Source organism: Coregonus lavaretus (assembly GCF_964263955.1).
Source record: "Coregonus lavaretus genome assembly, chromosome: 32".
Lineage (NCBI taxonomy): Eukaryota > Metazoa > Chordata > Actinopteri > Salmoniformes > Salmonidae > Coregonus > Coregonus lavaretus.
The window spans coordinates 38,450,134-38,471,448 of NC_140019.1; the positions used below are offsets into that span (position 1 = coordinate 38,450,134).

Consider the following 21,315-nt stretch of genomic DNA (forward strand, 5'->3'; position numbering starts at 1 on the left):
CAATACACCCTGTCTCTTGCTCAATACACCCTGTCTCTTTCTCAATACACCCTGTCTCTTGCTCAATACACCCTGTCTCTTGCTCAATACACCCTGTCTCTTGCTCAATACACCCTGTCTCTTGCTCAATACACCCTGTATCTTGCTCAATACACCCTGTCTCTTCAATGAGTTTTTCCTTTTGATCACACCAACCAAAAAACGACATTACTAGACGACGTTTTATTACTTGAATATTTACTCATTTTTTATATATATATATATATTTGTTTTGTTTTTTTAAATGATGTCCATGTGCTTATGACTAATTGGCTACAATGTGTTGATTCATAGTGGCCTGACAAGACAAGGGTGTGATGGTCACGCATTAGTACCGTGTCACACAGCTTCTCTGGAAATAACCATCTGGTTTAGCCAATCAGGGGGCTGGAAATAACCATCTGGTTTAGACCCTCAGGGGGCTGTCAGCACAGTAGGCTCACAACACCACACAACCAAGCAGGAAAACGTCTTTAACTCTGCAAAACTTAAGTAATTACTGCAGTATTTACATATAGAGGATTTATGTTCTGTATCAGATCACCATGACGGCTTGTTTCAACTGTGACCACAACTTTGTAATGAATGTAATCAAATCACTAAGACAATATTCCTCATTCGTACACTGAGCAAAAATATGAATGCAACATGCAACAATTTCAAAGCTTTTACTGAGTTACTATTCATATAAGGAAACCATTCAATTGAAATAAATTCATTAGGCCGTAATCTATGGATCAGAAAACCAGTCAGTACCTGGTGTGACCACCATTTGCCTCATGCAGCGCGACACATGTCCTTTGCATAGAGTTGATCAGGCTGTTGATTGTGGCCTTTGGAATGTTGTCCCACTCCTTTTCAATGGCTGTGCGATGTTGCTGGATATTGGCGGGAACTGGTACACTCTGTCGTACAAGTCGATCCAGAGCATCCCAAACATGCTCAATGGGTGACATGTCTGGTGGGTATGGAAGAACTGGGACATTTTCAGCTTCCAGGAATTGTGTACAGATCCTTGTGACATGGGGCCATGCAATATCATGCTGAAACATGAGGTGGATGAATGGCACGACAATGGGCCTCAGGATCTCGTCAAGGTATCTCTGTGCATTCAAATTTCCATCGATAAAAAATGCTATTGTGTTCTTTGTCTGACAAAACTGCACATTTTAGAGTGGCCTTTTAATGTCCCCAGCACAAGGTGCACCTGTGTAATGATCACACTGTTTAATCAGCTTCTTGTTATACCACACCTGTCAGGTGGATGGACTATCTTGGCAAATGAGAAATGCTCAATAACAGGGATGTAAACAAATTTGTGCACAGAAATTGAGAGAAATAAGCTTTTTTGTCCGTATGGAACATTTCTGGGGATCTTTTATTTCAGCTCATGAAACATGGGACCAACACTTTACATGTTGCGTTTATATTTTTGTTCAGTGTAAATAAATGACACTGAAAAATAAGAACAACAAAAGATGACACTTAACAAATATAATTCATTGTATTCATGTAAAACTCATCTGAAATACCATATATGGACAATAAGTATAATCAGAGGACATGCAGTACAATACATTGCAGAACAACACGATATAACCAGGAAGGAAAACGTCTTTAAAGTGTAAAACTGGAGTATTTACATATAGAGGATTTATGTCCTGTATCAAGATCACCATGACGACTTGTTTTCACTATGACAACAACTTTGTAATTAACGTTTATCAAATCAATAACTCAATACGTGTCATTCATACATCAATTATACTGTCATTTGGTATCCCAAAGAAATGTACTTGTTTTTGCAAGTAAAAAAAAAAAAAAAACTCTTAATTTATTTTGGAGTCAACAAAAAAAAAAAAAAAAAAGAAGTGTTGAATAGTTCTATAAACGTTCATATTCAGGTGAGAAGTGCGTCATATTGTATATGATAGAGAGATGATATCAGACAACTAGTAAATGACCGTAATAAGAAGGTTTTAACACAATATAATTCATTGTATTAATGTAAAACTCATCTGAATACAGATAGTACAGGCTAAAACTGCAGACGAACTGTATACAAGGTAGAGTGAAGAAATACAAGCTGTGAATATGAACGAGTTAATGTGTGTTTTTAAGTAGTGTGTGTGTGTGTAGGACAATTCTTCATCATATGTTATGCTACAAGTGATATATATTCATTCAATATACTTCATTATTTGCTTACTTTACTTGACATTAAAACATAACCCTGCAAAAACCCTTTCCCTTGGATGGTCTAATTGGCCTTCAATATCCACCGCCATCTCCTCTTCAAAAAATTTTCCTGATCTCAAATCAATACCATAATTATACTCCAGTTCTCGTAAATTAATCTTCCACTTCCTCACTCAGCAAGAGTCCCGATGGCTCTTAGCAAATACCAACAAAAAAAACTCTATAGCACATGTTGTAATGTGCAATGACAATAAAAAAACACTACTGCAAAAAACACACTGACTTCTTTGATCAGTATGTTTGACTAACGAGAACACAACATGGTTTTCCGACAATCTCCATGGCAACCACCCCCTGGAACCCTCTGTCCCGCCCTCCCTCCCTCCCCGCCTCCCTATTTAAATACATTTTCTGTGTATTTGAGTATTTTCAAATACACAGCTCATCGCAAGTAGTTTTATTTGAGTATTTTAATGGTTATTTCTCAAAAACCAAATAGTGGTCATAGGTCAAATCTATGCTACACGACCCTGGCAGACCCACATTAAAAAATATTACAGTTGACTATAGAATACTTCAGTACTTACTATATAATTCTATAGTAAATTGTAGTATACAGTAGAATACTATACTGCACACAGTAGTATCCCTCGATCATTTGTAGTACTTACTATAGAATGTTGTAGTTTGCTGTAGAATACTATATTAAATTCTACAGTATTATACACAGAAAATACTGTAGTAAATTCTACGGTAATGTCCGCAAAAACACTACAGTCCGCAAAAACACGAAACTTTCTTAACTATAGTAAATAGTACAGTATTTAGTTTGCATATACCCATTCCCCTCCCCCATGCCACAATGTTTGCCATCCATAAGTGAGAAACCTACATGCCAACTATAGACCATCTATCGTGTTCCCTACAGGTTATAGAAAGAGCAGAAGCTCTGTCCTATCCGTTCAGACCCCAGTCCTACCTACCTACCTACCTACCTACCTACCTACCTACCTACCTACCTACCTACCTACCTACCTACCTACCTACCTACCTACCTACTTACAGGTAATGGAAAATTGGCTCTTTTAGTATTTCTCCAGTAGGTTTCCTGAAGGAGAAATCCTACACTTCTATGTCAAAGATAATACAACTAAATACTACAGTGATGTCTGCAGAAACACTATAGTAAATAAGCTTTACTACAGTGTATCAAAAATCCCCCCAAAACACTACACTAGATACTACAGTATACTACAGTCTGCAGTAGAGCTCGAAGTAGAAAATACTCTAGATGGAAGTGGTTACAGTCCTTTGGATACTTCCATTATTTAAAAAAAAAATCTCGATCCATTCTCAGAGTAGCTCGGCTGTCCTTAGATAACGATTCAGCGAACACTTGGCTACGTCAGGATCAGTGATTCAGAACACTGTTTCTTTAGTGACGGTGGAGCAGTTAGTCAGTTGGCTAATCCATTCATCCATCCACTAACACGCAGTGCCACTTCTGTCCCCTGGAAAGATAACAGTGTGGTTCAGCTACTTGGTTTAGCTTCACTAATGCATAAACGCTAAAGTTCGTCAAAGATAGCAGAACGAAAAAACAGTTTACTGTGGTAGTCTTATTGGGATCAACACAGTATGCGAGTGGCAATATCTGTATTATTAGATGACCGTGCAGCGGTAGTTGGAGTCGGTGGCCACGCTGGAGCCGTCTGTCTTGATCACAGTGGTCTTGGAGGAGTTCTGCTGCGAGCTCCTCAACTCCTTCCTGTGACAGAGACGCTCGCGGTAGTTCTGAGCGAAGATGAGCAGCATCAGAGGGTTGATGCAGCTGTGGGAGTAACTCAGACAGATGCTGATGTTGTAGACATAGACAAAGGTGTTGGTTGGCCTGTTGTTGCTCAAGTTAATCACCTGGATCACGTGATACGGGCTCCAGCACACCAGGAAGAGAGCGATGACCATCACCACGGTCTTGGTGGCGCGCTTCGCCCAGACAGACTGTTTACGCTTGACTCGGCGGATGGATCTGAAGACGTGGAAGAGGGTGAGGGAGTAGAAGGTGGAGATGATGATGAGAGGGAGGATGAAGCCCAGGATGGACTGGTAGAGAGTGTACCAGTACATGTCCTCAGGCCCGTCCAGGAGCATCATGCACATCTGCAGGTCGCTCTTCCTCACCACCACGGCGTAGATCATGACGGGCACGGTGAGCAGGACGCTGCCGACCCACACCAGGATGTTGATGACGATGGTCCACTGGATGGTCCGCTTCTCTGAGGTGGGGTGGACGATGGCAATGTATCTAGAAACAAAGAGACACATCAGTTAGAGACCAGGGGTTATCGGTCAGGGGTCAGGGGTCAGGGGTCAGGTGTTAGGTATTTCTGTTTTTTTATTTTTAATACATTTGCTAAAATTCCTAAAAACCTGTTTTCGCTTTGTCATTATGGGGTATTGTGTGTAGATTGCTGAGGAAAAAATATATATTAAATCCATTTTTAGAATAAGGCTGTAAGTTAACAAAATGTGGAAAAAGTCAAGGGGTCTGAATACTTTCCGAAGGCACTGTATCTCTATAGGGATCATTCAGGAGACTCCATTGTGAGGCAGTTTTTTTTTTCTTCTTCAGTAACACCCATCACTTTCCCCCAGTCCAGTCTAGTCCAGACAGAGGCATGTGAATGCCATGTGAATATACAGACAGAAAAATACCATAACTAAATAGTATTTGTCTACCGGTATTTGTTATCCCAAGAAAAGCAAAACAGTAACGAGTTAACCTGGAATTAAAACGCTCTGTTTGAATGCCGCCTATTCATACAGTAACCTTTCTGAGAGCAAGTCAGGCTCTAATCTTGATGTGACATTAAATGAATATAATAATGTCATGTATGTGGATCAGTTGGTAAGAGCATGTCTGCATCCCAAAAGCACCCTTATTCCCTATGGGGCCCTGGTCAAAGGTAGTGCACTATATAGGGAATAGGATGCACACCATTGCGCTGGCATATGCCCAAGGTCATGGGTTCAATTCCTTCAAGGATCACATACACACTCACTGTACTGTAGGTCGCTTTGGACAAAAGCATCTGCAAAGTGGCGTACTGTATAATATTATAATATCATAACATTTTAGGATTAATTGAGCCGGGAGCTGAAAAAGTCACATATAAACTGTAATGAATAAGTAAATAAAGTTAGACTGATGACTGGCTTGTTGCTTGATGTACAACACGAAATGAACCACGGCTACGTCCCAAATAGAACCCTATTCCCTAAATAGTGCACTATATTTGACCAGAGTCCTATGAGCCCTTGTCAAAGGTAGTGTGCACTACATAGGGAATAGGGTGCCATTTGGGATGCAATGAATCCTAAAATAAACGATCAGCGATACTGATTGTTGAACACATTTACTGCTGATGTTAAATCTAATCAAAGTAAAGTCTATAGCCATCTGCTGTACTATGCTGTACTTAACCACCCTGTGTCATATGTCTATGAAAGAAGGAACATAACCCTGCAGCCATTTGACGTCAGAGAATTAAAAAGGAAGAATTTGCTCTGCTCTGGTTATATCTTTCATGATACGGCTGAATACATGCACGGCAGGCCAAGGGATGGAGATATCACTGTAGAGATGTATTCATATGGACCATGGAGATATCACTGTAGAGATGTATTCATATGACTATGGAGATGTCTTCATATGACTATGGAGATATCACTGTAGAGATGTCTTCATATGGACCATGGAGATGTCTTCATATGGACCATGGAGATATCACTGTAGAGATGTCTTCATATGGACCATGGAGATATCACTGTAGAGATGTCTTCATATGGACCATGGAGATATCACTGTAGTGTCATGGGCCTCTCACTCCACCGGGTTACCACCTTAATTTTCTTCCACTTTGCTCACCACTCTCTCTACTCAGCCTAACTAGCTCCACCTGTCCCTGCTCTGCTCTGCTCTAATTACTCTGCCAGCTGCGCTGCATTACCCACTACCTCTCCCAGTATTTAAGGCCCTGTCTTTCAGCTCTCCGGTGTCAGATCGTCTGCAAAGCTCACACCCGGAACCTGTTTGCTCGCGCTTCTGGCTCACCCTGGTTTTGTGACCCCGGACCTGCCTGTTTTTTGGATACTCTTCTGCCTCAGGAGATCCAGACCTGCTTCTGCCATTACGACTCCTGACTACTCTTCAATCCCGGTAACTCTGACCAGCCTTCTGCCTTGCTACTACGTATTTTGGATTTCCCTTGAACTGTACTGCTGCCTTGTTTCATTCCGCCCTGTTGTGTCTGTGTTTCCCCCCCCCAGGACTTCTGGACCACCCACCACCGGCTTCATAGGACGCATCGCTGCCACTGGGGGGGGCACAGACCCAGCACATTGGACGGGATCCCTGTTACCCCTGGAGCCTTCATTCACTCCCTACTTCCCTTTTCCCTTAAGTTTAATAAACTTTCTGGTGTGACGCAATTGTGGTCCTCTGGTCGTCTGTCTGAACCGTGACAGTACGATCTGACCATTATGGACTCAGCGCACACTTTCCCCGACATGGAAACCGATGAGCATGAGCAGCAGTTCCAGCAGCAGCAACAACAACTCGCCATGATCATTCAACTCCTCACCAACCTTACCCCAGCCAGTCTGCCCACCAGCCCTGCCCCCGAGTTACCTGCCCCGGTCATTGCAGCCGCTGCTCCGGAACCCAAGATTGGAAACCTCGAGCGGTTCAACGGCGATTCAACCCAGGTCCGGCCATTCCTGACTAGCTGCCGACTTCAGTTCTCCTTGCAGCCAAGGACCTTCGCCACGGAGGGGGCTAAAGTTGGGTATGCCATCACTCACCTGACGGGCCGAGCTCGACTCTGGGGAACAGCAGAGTTCGAACGTCAAACCCCCGCATGTGCAACCTTCGACCTGTTTGCTGAGGAGATGCTGAAGGTGTTTGACCTGGATTCACCCACCGCAGAGGCGTCTCGTGAACTGTTCAGTATTCGACAAGGCAGACGTACAGTCGCAGACCATTCCATCGACTTCCGAACCCTGGCTAGACGAAGTTCTTGGAACACACCATCGTTGGTGGACGCGTTCTTCCATAGTTTGGCTGACTATATCAAGGACGAGTTGGTCTCCCATGAACTGCCTTCCACTCTTGATGAAGCCATCGCACTGACTGTCAGGATCGACAGAAGGATACAGACCCGTCGTCGTGAGAGGGGGCGCCAAGGTCCACCTACTACCGGCATTCGGAGAGATCCGACTGGGCTCCTGTCATCTACTGCCACTCACCCAGGTCAGCTTGATCAGTCTGAGCCTATGGAGATTTGGCGAGCCTCTCTCACTCCTGCAGAGCGCCAGCGCCGCTTCACATCAAACCTCTGCCTCTATTGTGGAGGTGATGGACATCGTGTGGTAACCTGCCCTTTAAAGGGCCGAAGCTCACCGGGCATAGGGGGAGTCCGGTTGAGTTCAATGACCATCCAGTCCTCCGACCGCAAACCCCTGCTGCAAGTTCACCTCCGCCTCTCTGACTCAACTCACACCCTGGCTGCTCTGGTGGATTCTGGCGCCGAAGCCAACATAATGGACATCAAGCTGGCACGCCAACTGGGACTGGAGAACCTCCGTTTGACACCTCCTATTCCTGCCCGGGCACTGGACGGACACTTACTCGGATCGGTCACTCATGTCACGGCCCCGGTCTCGATGGGTCTGTCCGGAAACCATCAAGAAACTATCCAGTTTCACCTGCTCCCCTCTCCAGGCCAACCCCTCATCCTGGGTTACCCATGGCTCCGCCGGCACAACCCTCAGCTCGACTGGGTGACCGGGGTGATCAGGGAGTGGGGAGAGGACTGCCACCGAACCTGCCTGCTTGCTGCCGCACTACCCCCTCGGCCAGTACCTACTAACTCCGCTCCTGACCTCTCCAATGTCCCAGAATGCTACCATGGTCTCAGAGAGGTGTTTAACAAAGCAAGAGCCACATCTCTGCCCCCTCACCGACCGTACGACTGTGCCATCGACCTCCTCCCTGGAACAGCTCCTCCAAAGGGTCGTCTTTATTCGTTGTCTGCTCCTGAAAGAAAGTCCATGGAGGACTACATCAATGGCTCTCTGTCCGCAGGATTAATCCGTTCATCTTCATCTCCTGCTGGTGCTGGCTTCTTCTTTGTGGGGAAGAAGGACGGATCTCTTCGCCCCTGCATCGACTACAGGGGACTCAACGACATCACAGTGAAAAACCGTTACCCTCTGCCTCTGCTCACCTCTGCTTTTGAGTTGCTCCAGGGAGCCACTGTTTTTACCAAGTTGGATCTCAGAAACGCTTACCACCTAGTGCGGATCCGGGAGGGAGATGAATGGAAAACTGCATTCAATACACCAACAGGCCACTACGAGTATCTGGTTATGCCTTTTGGCCTCACCAATGCTCCTGCTGTGTTCCAGGCTCTAGTGAATGATGTACTGCGGGACATGTTAAACAAGTTTGTCTTCGTTTACCTGGATGACATCTTAATCTACTCCAGAAACCTGTCTGAACACACCCGCCATGTCCAGCAAGTCCTTCATCGTCTTCTGGAGAATTCCCTCTACGCCAAGGCAGAGAAATGTGAGTTTCACGTCAAGACAGTGGCCTTCCTGGGGTACATAGTGGCAGAGGGAAGTATCCAAATGGATCCTGCCAAAGTATCAGCAGTCACTTCATGGCCAGTTCCGGAGAACAGAAAGAAGCTGCAACAGTTTCTGGGGTTTGCTAACTTCTATAGGAAGTTTATCCGGAACTACAGTACCGTTGCTGCCCCTCTCACTGCTCTAACCAGCACCAAGCAACCCTTCACCTGGACCCCAGCAGCCGACAAAGCCTTCAGTACCCTCAAGGTGAGGTTCACCTCCGCTCCCATCCTCCAGATGCCTGATGTGGACCGGCAATTCATTGTGGAGGTGGACGCCTCGGATGTGGGAGTTGGTGCTGTGATTTCTCAGTGGGCTGCGGAGGATAGGAAGCTCCATCCCTGTGCCTTTTTCTCACGTCGGTTGTCCCCCTCTGAGTGCAATTACGACATAGGGAACCGTGAGCTGCTGGCTGTGAAGCTTGCCTTGGAGGAGTGGCGTCACTGGCTGGAGGGGTCCACCATTCCATTTCTCGTTTGGACCGATCATAAGAACTTGGAGTACATCCGCACGGCCAAACGGTTGAACTCCAGGCAGTCCCGCTGGGCCCTGTTCTTCACCAGGTTTAATTTCACTCTGTCATACCGGCCTGGATCACGCAACACCAAGCCAGACGCCCTCTCCCGTCAATTCCAGAAGGATGACACCCCCTCCAAGGACCCTGTGTCGATTCTGCCAAGTCCCTGCATCGTTGCAGCTCTGACCTGGGCTGTTGAGGAACAGGTGCTGGAGGCTCTCCGTAACCAGCCAGGTCCCAGCACTTGCCCAGCTGACCGCCTTTTTGTCCCCGAAGACCTGAGGTCCCAGGTCGTTCAGTGGGGACATGACTCCCGCCTAGCTTGTCACCCTGGCTCCACCCGCACTTACAACCTGCTCGCCCAGAGGTTCTGGTGGCCCTCTCTGAGGAAGGATGTACGGGAATTCGTCCAAGCCTGCCCCATCTGCAACCAACACAAGTCGTCCTGCCAGCCCCCAGCCGGATTGCTGCAGCCCCTGCCTGTGCCCAGACGTCCCTGGTCTCACATCGCCCTTGACTTTGTCACGGGGCTGCCCCCTTCAAGTGGCATGACCGTCATTCTCACCATCGTTGACCGTTTCAGCAAGATGGCACACTTCATTCCCCTCCCCAAGCTCCCAACCGCCAAGGAGACCGCCCAGGTGGTCCTGGAACACGTCTTCCGGATCCACGGACTGCCAAAGGATGTAGTTTCTGACCGTGGTCCACAATTCTCCTCCGCTTTTTGGAAGGAGTTCTGTCACCTGCTGGGAGCCACAGTCAGTCTGACTTCCGGATTCCATCCCCAATCCAATGGGCAGTCAGAGCGGGCTAATCAGGAGCTCGAGAAGGCACTGCGATGCATGACTTCACGCAACCCCCACTCCTGGTCGCAGCAATTGACATGGGTGGAGTACGCACACAATTCTCTGACCTGCTCTGCCATCGGTATGTCCCCTTTCCAATGTGTTTATGGATACCAGCCTCCTCTATTTGCCAGCCAGGAAGAGGAGGTTACTTGCCCATCTGCACTTGCTTTTGCCCGTCGATGTCGCCGCACCTGGTCACAAGCCCGAGCCACACTCCTCAGATCCGTTGCCAGCTACACTACCGGGGCCAACCGTCTGAGAATTCCTGCTCCCACCTACCATGTTGGTCAAAGGGTGTGGTTGTCATCGAAGAACCTGCCACTCAGGGTGGAGTCGCAGAAGCTGGCACCTCGGTTCATTGGCCCATTCCCTATCATAAGAGTGATTAGCCCAACTGCTGTCCGGCTCCAACTGCCTAATTCCCTGAGGGTGCACCCCACTTTCCATGTGTCTAAGATTAAGCCCATCCATGAGAGTCCGCTGGTCCCTGCTGCGCCTGGTCCTCCTCCTCCACGGCTCGTCGATGGTGGTCTGGTTTACACCGTCCGCCGCCTGCTTCGGTCCAGACGGAGGGGTAGGGGTCTCCAGTACCTCATTGACTGGGAGGGCTATGGACCTGAGGAAAGGACCTGGGTGCCAGCTAGTCGGATTGTGGATAGGACTCTCATCACCGCTTTCCACCAACGGCATCCTGATCAACCTGCAATCCGTAGGGGCCGCCCCAGAGGGGTCCCTAACCGTCCTGCCCGCTCGGCTTCCTGTCCTGTGCCTGATCCTGTCTCGGGACCTGTCCCATCTCCCGACCACGGCCCTCCGGCTTCCTCCGAGGATGAGGACGTTCACTCGGACCGTTCGGAGGAGTTCTAGCCCTCCTCCGGCTCCCCTCCTCCCGCCCGGCGTGGTGTTGCTCTTGGGACTTCTGGGGCCGTCCCTTGGGGGGGGGGTTCTGTCATGGGCCTCTCACTCCACCGGGTTACCACCTTAATTTTCTTCCACTTTGCTCACCACTCTCTCTACTCAGCCTAACTAGCTCCACCTGTCCCTGCTCTGCTCTGCTCTAATTACTCTGCCAGCTGCGCTGCATTACCCACTACCTCTCCCAGTATTTAAGGCCCTGTCTTTCAGCTCTCCGGTGTCAGATCGTCTGCAAAGCTCACACCCGGAACCTGTTTGCTCGCGCTTCTGGCTCACCCTGGTTTTGTGACCCCGGACCTGCCTGTTTTTTGGATACTCTTCTGCCTCAGGAGATCCAGACCTGCTTCTGCCATTACGACTCCTGACTACTCTTCAATCCCGGTAACTCTGACCAGCCTTCTGCCTTGCTACTACGTATTTTGGATTTCCCTTGAACTGTACTGCTGCCTTGTTTCATTCCGCCCTGTTGTGTCTGTGTTTCCCCCCCCCAGGACTTCTGGACCACCCACCACCGGCTTCATAGGACGCATCGCTGCCACTGGGGGGGGCACAGACCCAGCACATTGGACGGGATCCCTGTTACCCCTGGAGCCTTCATTCACTCCCTACTTCCCTTTTCCCTTAAGTTTAATAAACTTTCTGGTGTGACGCAATTGTGGTCCTCTGGTCGTCTGTCTGAACCGTGACATGTAGAGATGTATTCATATGGACCATGGAGATATCACTGTAGAGATGTCTTCATATGGACCATGGAGATGTCTTCATATGGACCATGGAGATATCACTGTAGAGATGTCTTCATATGGACCATGGAGATATCACTGTAGAGATGTCTTCATATGGACCATGGAGATATCACTGTATAGATGTCTTCATATGGACCATGGAGATATCACTGTAGAGATGTCTTCATATGGACCATGGAGATATCACTGTAGAGATGTCTTCATATGGACCATGGAGATATCACTGTATAGATGTCTTCATATGGACCATGGAGATATCACTGTAGAGATGTCTTCATATGGACCATGGAGATATCAAATCAAATCAAATTTTATTGGTCACATGCGCCGAATACAACAGGTGCAGACATTACAGTGAAATGCTTACTTACAGCCCTTAACCAACAGTGCATTTATTTTAAACAAAAAAAAGTAAGAATAAAACAACAACAAAAAAAGTGTTGAGAAAAAAAGAGCAGAAGTAAAATAAAGTGACAGTAGGGAGGCTATATATACAGGGGGGTACCGTTGCAGAGTCAATGTGCGGGGGCACCGGCTAGTTGAGGTAGTTGAGGTAATATGTACATGTGGGTAGAGTTAAAGTGACTATGCATAAATACTTAACAGAGTAGCAGCAGCGTAAAAAGGATGGGGGTGGGGGGGCAGTGCAAATAGTCCGGGTAGCCATGATTAGCTGTTCAGGAGTCTTATGGCTTGGGGGTAGAAGCTGTTGAGAAGTCTTTTGGACCTAGACTTGGCACTCCGGTACCGCTTGCCGTGCGGTAGCAGAGAGAACAGTCTATGACTAGGGTGGCTGGAGTCTTTGACAATTTTGAGGGCCTTCCTCTGACACCGCCTGGTATAGAGGTCCTGGATGGCAGGAAGCTTTGCCCCAGTGATGTACTGGGCCGTACGCACTACCCTCTGTAGTGCCTTGCGGTCAGAGGCCAAGCAGTTGCCATACCAGGCGGTGATGCAACCAGTCAGGATGCTCTCGATGGTGCAGCTGTAGAATTTTTTGAGGATCTGAGGACCCATGCCAAATCTTTTTAGTCTCCTGAGGGGGAATAGGCTTTGTCGTGCCCTCTTCACGACTGTCTTGGTGTGTTTGGACCATGATAGTTCGTTGGTGATGTGGACACCAAGGAACTTGAAGCTCTCAACCTGTTCCACTACAGCCCCGTCGATGAGAATGGGGGCGTGCTCAGTCCTCTTTTTTTTCCTGTAGTCCACAATCATCTCCTTTGTCTTGGTCACATTGAGGGAGAGGTTGTTGTCCTGGCACCACACGGCCAGATCTCTGACCTCCTCCCTATAGGCTGTCTCATCGTTGTCGGTGATCAGGCCTACCACTGTTGTGTCGTCGGCAAACTTAATGATGGTGTTGGAGTCGTGCCTGGCCATGCAGTCATGGGTGAACAGAGAGTACAGGAGGGGACTGAGCACGCACCCCTGAGGGGCCCCCGTGTTGAGGATCACTGTAGAGATGTGTTAGAGCCGATTTGGGCATATTTTGTATAAAAGACTGAACATACTGAGCTCCATGTACATTTGTGTAAATATATTAAATATTAATGTATATGATGAAATATTAGGTACGTACCTTTATGATTTATTTACCGGATTGAGATATATTCATTTGTTATTAGTGTAACTCAGTTTTTGGCCCCCCCTCTTGCCCATTCATTGTACTGTGTTAATTGTGTTAGTATAAAGGCAGGAAGTTGGGCCTCTGGGAGAGGTCACATGCTTTCTAGACTTCTCCAGCGATATTGGATACCCTGTGCCAACTCCTTAGCAAGGAAGATCCTTAAGAGCTGTGTCTTCTGCAGGCGGATGCAAGCTAGAGCTGGGGAACAGAAGATGGCTGACCTTCCACAAGATCGGGTAGCACCTGATTTGCCGCCTTTCACCCATGTGGGCATAGATTACTTTGGCCCCATAGAGGTGAAGCGAGGCCGCGTTCATGTGAAGCGGTATGGTGTGATCTTTACTTGCCTTGTGAGTCGAGCTGTCCATCTAGAAGTTGCTAGTTATCTGGATACTGATTCCTGCATCAATGCCCTGCGCAGGTTCATCTGCCGAAGGGGCCCAGTAACAAGTATCAGAACAGACAATGGCACCAACTTTGTCGGAACACACAGAGAGCTAGGAGAAGCTCTGAAAGAGCTGGATCACAACAAGATTCAAAATAAATTACTGAAGGAAGGAGTGACATGGTCATTCAACCCTCCCTCTGGAGCCCACCATGGGGGGGTATGGGAGAGGTTGATCCGACTGGTGAAAAAGATCCTCTATTCAGTCCTTAAAGAGCAAGTACTGGATGATGAGGCTTTGCAGACAGCCTTGTGTGAAGTTGAGGCGATTATGAACGACAGACCAATCACTACTGTAACAAATGACCCTAACGATCTAGAACCCCTGACTCCGAACCATCTGCTTCATCTGAAAGCAAAGCCAGTCCTGCCACCAGGACTATTCCAGAGAAGTGACCTATACTCACGAAGGAGATGGAAGCAAGTACAATATATCACTGACCTCTTCTGGAAGAGATGGATCAGGGAGTATCTTCCACTTATGCAGGAGCGGAACAAGTGGAACAAAACTAAGAGAAACTTCAGTCCTGGTGACCTTGTGGTCATCGTCGATGACACCGCCCCAAGGAACTCTTGGCTAATGGGGCGTGTGGTGAAGGCTTTGCCAGGGGCCAAAGGTCTTGTCCGGAGCGTCATGGTTAAGACTAAGACCAATATCCTACAGAGACCTATCAATAAACTCTGTCTGCTCCTTGAGGCGACGAAGTGAGACACACACACACACACACACAGTGCTCCATCTTTGAATCACGTGCACCTCTGATTCGTTGATGTCGTACTCTTACATTCTTTGATGTCATACATTTTGTGGACGTCAAACTCTTGACATTTTTTGGAAGTTGAACACCTTTACACTTCAACTCAGACTGAGATCTATGGACTATTTTCCTATGTGGCACCTTGTATATTTGTATATAGCTATGAACTGTAATGGTGCTCTGGTATAGAATGTTTTTGTATTGGCTCTACGTTTGAATATTAAGTAATTGTTGTGCATTCAGTGCAGTCAACAATTAGGGGCCGGTATGTTAGAGCCGATTTGGGCATATTTTGTATAAAAGACTGAACATACTGAGCTCCATGTACATTTGTGTAAATATATTAAATATTAATGTATATGATGAAATATTAGGTACGTACCTTTATGATTTATTTACCGGATTGAGATATATTCATTTGTTATTAGTGTAACTCAGTTTTTGGCCCCCCCTCTTGCCCATTCATTGTACTGTGTTAATTGTGTTAGTATAAAGGCAGGAAGTTGGGCCTTCGGGGGGAGGAGTCCTTGCTAGATGCGGGAGCGGTATAGTTTTTTGACCATATAGACATACAGAAATACAGACAGACAGGTCATATTATATTATGTATTTGCATTTCAAGTAATCTCTGCTTTAAGTTGATTGGAGAATACCTTTTTGTTAGATAAGAAGAATAAACATTTTTTGCTGCACTATATCCCTGGATCTCATTGAATGTTTGGCCGTTTGGAAACGTTGAGTGTGGACTGTATGCGTCCGAAACAACCCCGCTTCAGGCTAGGGCAGTGGCTATGGTAAAGAGGAAAGGAAGCCACTACAGATGTCTTCATATGATGGACAGAAAGTGGAGATACCAATGTAATGTATAGCCACATGACCCTGGGATGGCCATGTAAATATGGATGTATTGATGGCCAGAAAATGGTGCAGATGACCTTCCTAACAAATCAAATCAAAGATTGTCACGTACACAGATTAGCACATGTTAAAGCCGGTGGAGCGAAATGCTTGTGTTTCTCAATGACTAGGGGAATCTGACTAGGGGAATCTGACTAGGGGAATCTGACTAGGGGAATCTGACTAGGGGAATCTGACTAGGGGAATCTAACTAGGGGAATCTAACTAGGGGAATCTGACTAGGGGAATCTGACTAGGGGAATCTGACTAGGGGAATCTGACTAGGGGAATCTGACTAGGGGAATCTGACTAGGGGAATCTGACTAGGGGAATCTGACTAGGGGAATCTAACTAGGGGAATCTGACTAGGGGAATCTAACTAGGGGAATCTGACTAGGGGAATCTGACTAGGGGAATCTAACTAGGGGAATCTAACTAGGGGAATCTGACTAGGGGAATCTGACTAGGGGAATCTGACTAGGGGAATCTGACTAGGGGAATCTGACTAGGGGAATCTATTTAGGGGAATCTGACTAGGGGATCTGACTAGGGGATCTGACTAGGGGGATCTGACTAGGGGAGTCTGACTAGGGGAATCTGACTAGGGGAATCTAACTAGGGGAATCTAACTAGGGGAATCTGACTAGGGGAATCTGACTAGGGGAATCTGACTAGGGGATCTGACTAGGGGAATCTGACTAGGGGAATCTGACTAGGGGAATCTGACTAGGGGAATCTAACTAGGGGAATCTAACTAGGGGAATCTGACTAGGGGAATCTGACTAGGGGAATCTGACTAGGGGAATCTGACTAGGGGAATCTGACTAGGGGAATCTAACTAGGGGAATCTGACTAGGGGAATCTAACTAGGGGAGACTGACTAGGGGATCTGACTAGGGGAATCTAACTAGGGGAATCTGACTAGGGGAATCTGACTAGGGGAATCTGACTAGGGGAATCTGACTAGGGGAATCTGACTAGGGGAATCTGACTAGGGGAATCTGACTAGGGGAATCTCATTGGGGGAAAAAAAGGAGATGGCTGCCGTTTTACGGCCCTCTAACCAATTGTGATATTATGTGTGTTTTTTCACATTATTTGTAATTTATTCTGTACATAATGTTTCTGCCACTGTCTCTTATGACCAAAAAGAGCTTCTGGATATCAGGACAGCGATTACCCACCTCGTATTGGATGAAGATTTTTTCTTCCACGAGTCAGACGCAAAGGATATCCTACAGACACCCGACAAGGCCCAAATCCCCGTCATTCGCACGAGAAAGAGACAGAGATATCGTGGACGTAGGTCGGGGTGCCTTGTAAAGATCCGACGGCGAGCGAGTAATCTGCCTCTTCCATCAATCCTATTAGCCAACGTACAATCATTGGAAAACAAAATAGACGACCTAAGATCAAGAATATCCTACCAACGGGACATTAAAAACTGTAATATCTTATGTTTCACCGAGTCGTGGCTGAACGATGACATGGATATCATACAGCTGGCGGGATATACGCTACATCGGCAGGATAGAACGGCTGACTCCGGTAAGACAAGGGGTGGCGGTCTGTGTATATTTGTAAACAACAGCTGGTGCATAAAATCAAATACTAAGGAAGTCTCAAGGTTTTGCTCGCCTGAGGTAGAGTACCTCATGATAAGCTGTAGACCCCACTATCTACCAAGAGAGTTGTCATCTATATTTTTCGTAGCTGTCTATTTACCACCACAAACCAATGCTGGCACTAAGATTGCACTCAATGAGCTGTATAAGGCCATAACTAAACAGGAAAACGCTTATCCAGAGGCAGCGCTCCTAGTGGTCGGGGACTTTATTGCAGGGAAACTTAAATCCGTTCCACTTAATTTCTACCAGCATGTTAAATGTGCAACCAGAGGGAAAAAAACTCTAGACCACCTTTACTCCACACACAGAGACGCATACAAAGCTCTCCCTCGCCCTCCATTTGGCAAATCTGACCATAATTCTATCCTCCTGATTCCTGCTTATAAGCAAAAACTAAAGCAGGAAGCACCAGTGACTCGGTTAATAAGGAAGTGGTCAGACCGCAAGGCACTACAGAGGGTAGTGCGTACGGCCCAGTACATAACTGAGGCCAAGCTTTCTGCCATCCAGGACCTCTATACCAGGCGGTGTCAGAGGAAGGCCACCCTAGTCATAGACTGCTACCACACGGCAGGCGGTACCGGAGCGCCAAGTCTAGGTCCAAAAGGCTTCTTAACAGCTTCTACCACAAAGCCATAAGACTCCTGAACAGCTAATGATGGCTACCCGGACTATTTGCATTGTCGTTTCAGTAATACCCTAATGAAGAGCATTGACCAATTAACCTTGAATACATTGTTTATGTGTGGATATGGGTATTCAATCTGTTACCATCCATTTCATTATGAATTCATCAATCTCTACTTCCTGGGTTATTGACATGGCGTTGTAGTCTATTGTTTTATTGATATGCTATCTGCTGTTGGCTCCACATTAGATCAGAAAATCACATATATGTTTGGTTCTAGTAAACACACCTAAAGCCATTTTTGAAAAATCTAAAGTTCAACTCCAGCATGTAAAGTAGTTACAGTAAATAACTGTAAAGGGATTACTGTGAATTTGGCAGTAGTTTACAGGCAGCTTTTGGCAAGTCAAATTCTGCATTTCATATTACAGGACACATACTGTAATATAAATATGGTATCAAAGCAAGAACTGTGTAATTGCACACAGTACAATACCGTAAAATGTACTGTATTATACAAAAAAATATATATAATAATGCTACTGTAATCGGAATGAATTAATGGATGAATTAATTAAATTCATTGAGGGGAGGGGCTTGTATTTCACAGTATGCTGCTGTAATTACAAGGGATTGGTACAAGCAGGTTGCCTGCTAGCTAAAGGCTTTACACATTACAGCATATTAATTAATGTTTGGTGTTTTATAGCACTTGCACTTCTAGATGCCTTTAACAACGGCTTCCAAACTGGCAACGGCTACAGGGAGAAAAAAAAAACAGACCAAATGGACATGGCAACATGCTCAACCATTTAAGTTTTAGACTTGCTGCCACTCCAATCTGTCCCCTATCCAAATTGATGGGGCACTATAACCACATAGGAGTTAAATTGCCACAGAATTCTCAATCAGGGGTGAAAACAACTATAGCCTCTTACAAAGCACCCCTCAACATATGTTAATGAGCCGGAAACAACAATACCATGCACCTAGTGGTCAAAAACGTTTTTGCCGCTCCAAAAATACAGTAAAGTGGAGCTTCTCCCGTTCTTCTCCGCAGATCCTCTCAAGCTCTGTCAGGTTGGATGGGGAGCGTCGCTGCACAGCTATTTTCAGGTCTCTCCAGAGATGTTGGATCGGGTTCAAGTCCGGACTCTGGCTGGGCCACTCAAGGACATTCAGAGACTTGTCCCGAAGCCACTCCTGCGTTGTCTTGGCTGTGTGCTTAGGGCCATGGTCCTGTTGGAAAGTGAACCTTCGCCCCAGTCTGGAGCAGGGTTTAATCAAGGATCTCTCTGTACTTTGCTCCCGTTCATCTTTCCCTCGACCCTGACTAGTCTCCCAGTCCCTGCCGCTGAAAAACATCCCCACAGCATGATGCTGCCACCACCATGCTTCACCGTAGGGATGGTGCCAGGTTTCCTCTAGACATGAAGCTTGGCATTCAGGCCAAAGAGTTCAATCTTGGTTTCATCAGACCAGAGAATCTTGTTTCTCATGGTCTGAGAGTCCTTTAGGTGCTTTTTGGCAAACTCCAAGCGGGCTGTCATGTGCCTTTTACTGAGGAGTGTCTTCCGTATGGCCACTACCATAAAGGCCTGATTGGTGGAGTGCTGCAGAGATGGTTGTCCTTCTGGAAGGTTCTCCCATCTCTACAAATGAACTCTGGAGCTCTGTCAGAGTGACCATCGGGTTCTTGGTCACCTCCCTGACCAAGGCCCTTCACCCCAGATTGCTCAGTTTGGCTGGGCGGCCAGCTCTAGGAAGAGTGTTGGTGGTTCCACATTTCTTCCATTTAAGAATGATGGAGGGCACTGTGTTTTTGGGGACCTTCAATGCTGCAGACATTTTTTGGTACCCTTCCCCAGATCTGTGCCTCGACACAATCCTGTCTCGGAGCTCTACAGACAATTCCTTTGACCTCATGGCTTGGTTTTTGCTCTTACATGCACTGTCAACTGTGGGACCGTATACTATATAGACAGGTGTGTGCCTTTCCAAATCATGTCCAATCAATTGAATGTATCACAGGTGGACTCCAATCAAGTTGTAAAAACATCTCAATGATGGTCAATGGAAACAGGATAAACCTGAGCTCAATTTCGACTCTCATTGCAAAGTGTCTGAATACTTATGTAAATAAGTTATTTTTTTATTTTATTTTTAATACATTTTCAAAAATTTCTACAAACCTGTTTTCACTTTGTCATTATGGGGTATTGTGTGTAGATTGATGAGGATTTATTTTAAATGTAAGACATTTTATAAGGCTGTAACGTAACAACACGTGGAAAAAGGGAATGGATCTGAATACTTTCCGAATGTTTTATTCAAATATTATATCCGTTTGCACTACTTGCGGTCAATCTGCTGTCTACAAATTAATGAGTAATTACGCTCCAGCCCCCCCTACCAGTTGTACTAGTTGTTGATCCCTGCTCTTGACCAGTGACCAGGTCCTTATAATAAAAGGCTGCGTAGCAGTAGTGTTCTTCTTAATAACTTATAGGTTCAAACTATGTTATAATCATATCCTACACAAGGTTATATCTACCTGGATAAATACAGGTAGTAGAGGAGAAGCTAATTGATGCTATATTAGACACCTCTCTTTGTCATGATCAAACTGACACCTATTGAATTTGGAGAGATGGAGACTTACCTGTCGATACACAGCACCGTTACGATCCCCACGGTAGTGAACTGGTTGCTAACGTCCACCACCACGACAGCTTTGCACATGAAGTTCCCGAACACCCACTGTCTGTCTCGGACCAGCTGGTGAATGTTGAAGGGCATCACCAGCAAGAACAGCATATCTGCGATGGCCAAGTTCAGCACATAGATGTCCGAGACCATCTTCTTCTTGCATGTCGCCACTGCGTAAATCACCAAACCGTTGGCGATCACTCCTATCGTGCACAGGATGCCGTATATGGACGGAAAGATGTGCATAAAAGTCGCCAGGTCGACGAAGCTGTTTGAGGACCGAGTCGTGTTCACACATGACGAGTTGCTGGTGAAGTTACCTACTTCTTCGTAATTACAGAATATGTCCGAGCTATTCACAATCATCTTTAGATCTTCAGATATTTGCCGCTCTGGTCGGGATTGATAACGCGCGGGTCAGTATCAGGCTATAGATAAGCACCAACACTGCCAAGCCGAAAAAGTCATAATGTACTGGCTTCTATCCAAATATTCTAGCGGCACAACTTGGGCACGTCTTCTGGATAAACTGCAGCGCGCGTATCCTTTGGTTGACGCACTTCTTTAGATTGTCTTGTAATGGACTACAGCGCAAGTAAAGTCTGTGTTTCAATGAGATTCTGCTGAAGGATCGATCGTTCTCACCAAACTTGGGTACAAGCT

The 21,315-nt window shown here is 46.3% G+C and overlaps 1 protein-coding gene across 1 annotated transcript; it reads right to left on the reverse strand.

The window, feature by feature from the left end:
• Positions 1-3,900: 3,900 nt before the first annotated feature.
• mchr2b (melanin concentrating hormone receptor 2b) lies at positions 3,901-21,018 on the reverse strand (the record flags this gene model as incomplete). The annotated part of the gene is made up of 2 exons (XM_084150145.1): positions 3,901-4,543; positions 20,606-21,018. 2 exons carry the CDS (start codon positions 21,016-21,018, stop codon positions 3,901-3,903), a joined length of 1,056 nt encoding a protein of 351 aa, XP_084006271.1.
• Between the last annotated feature and the right edge of the window lie 297 nt (positions 21,019-21,315).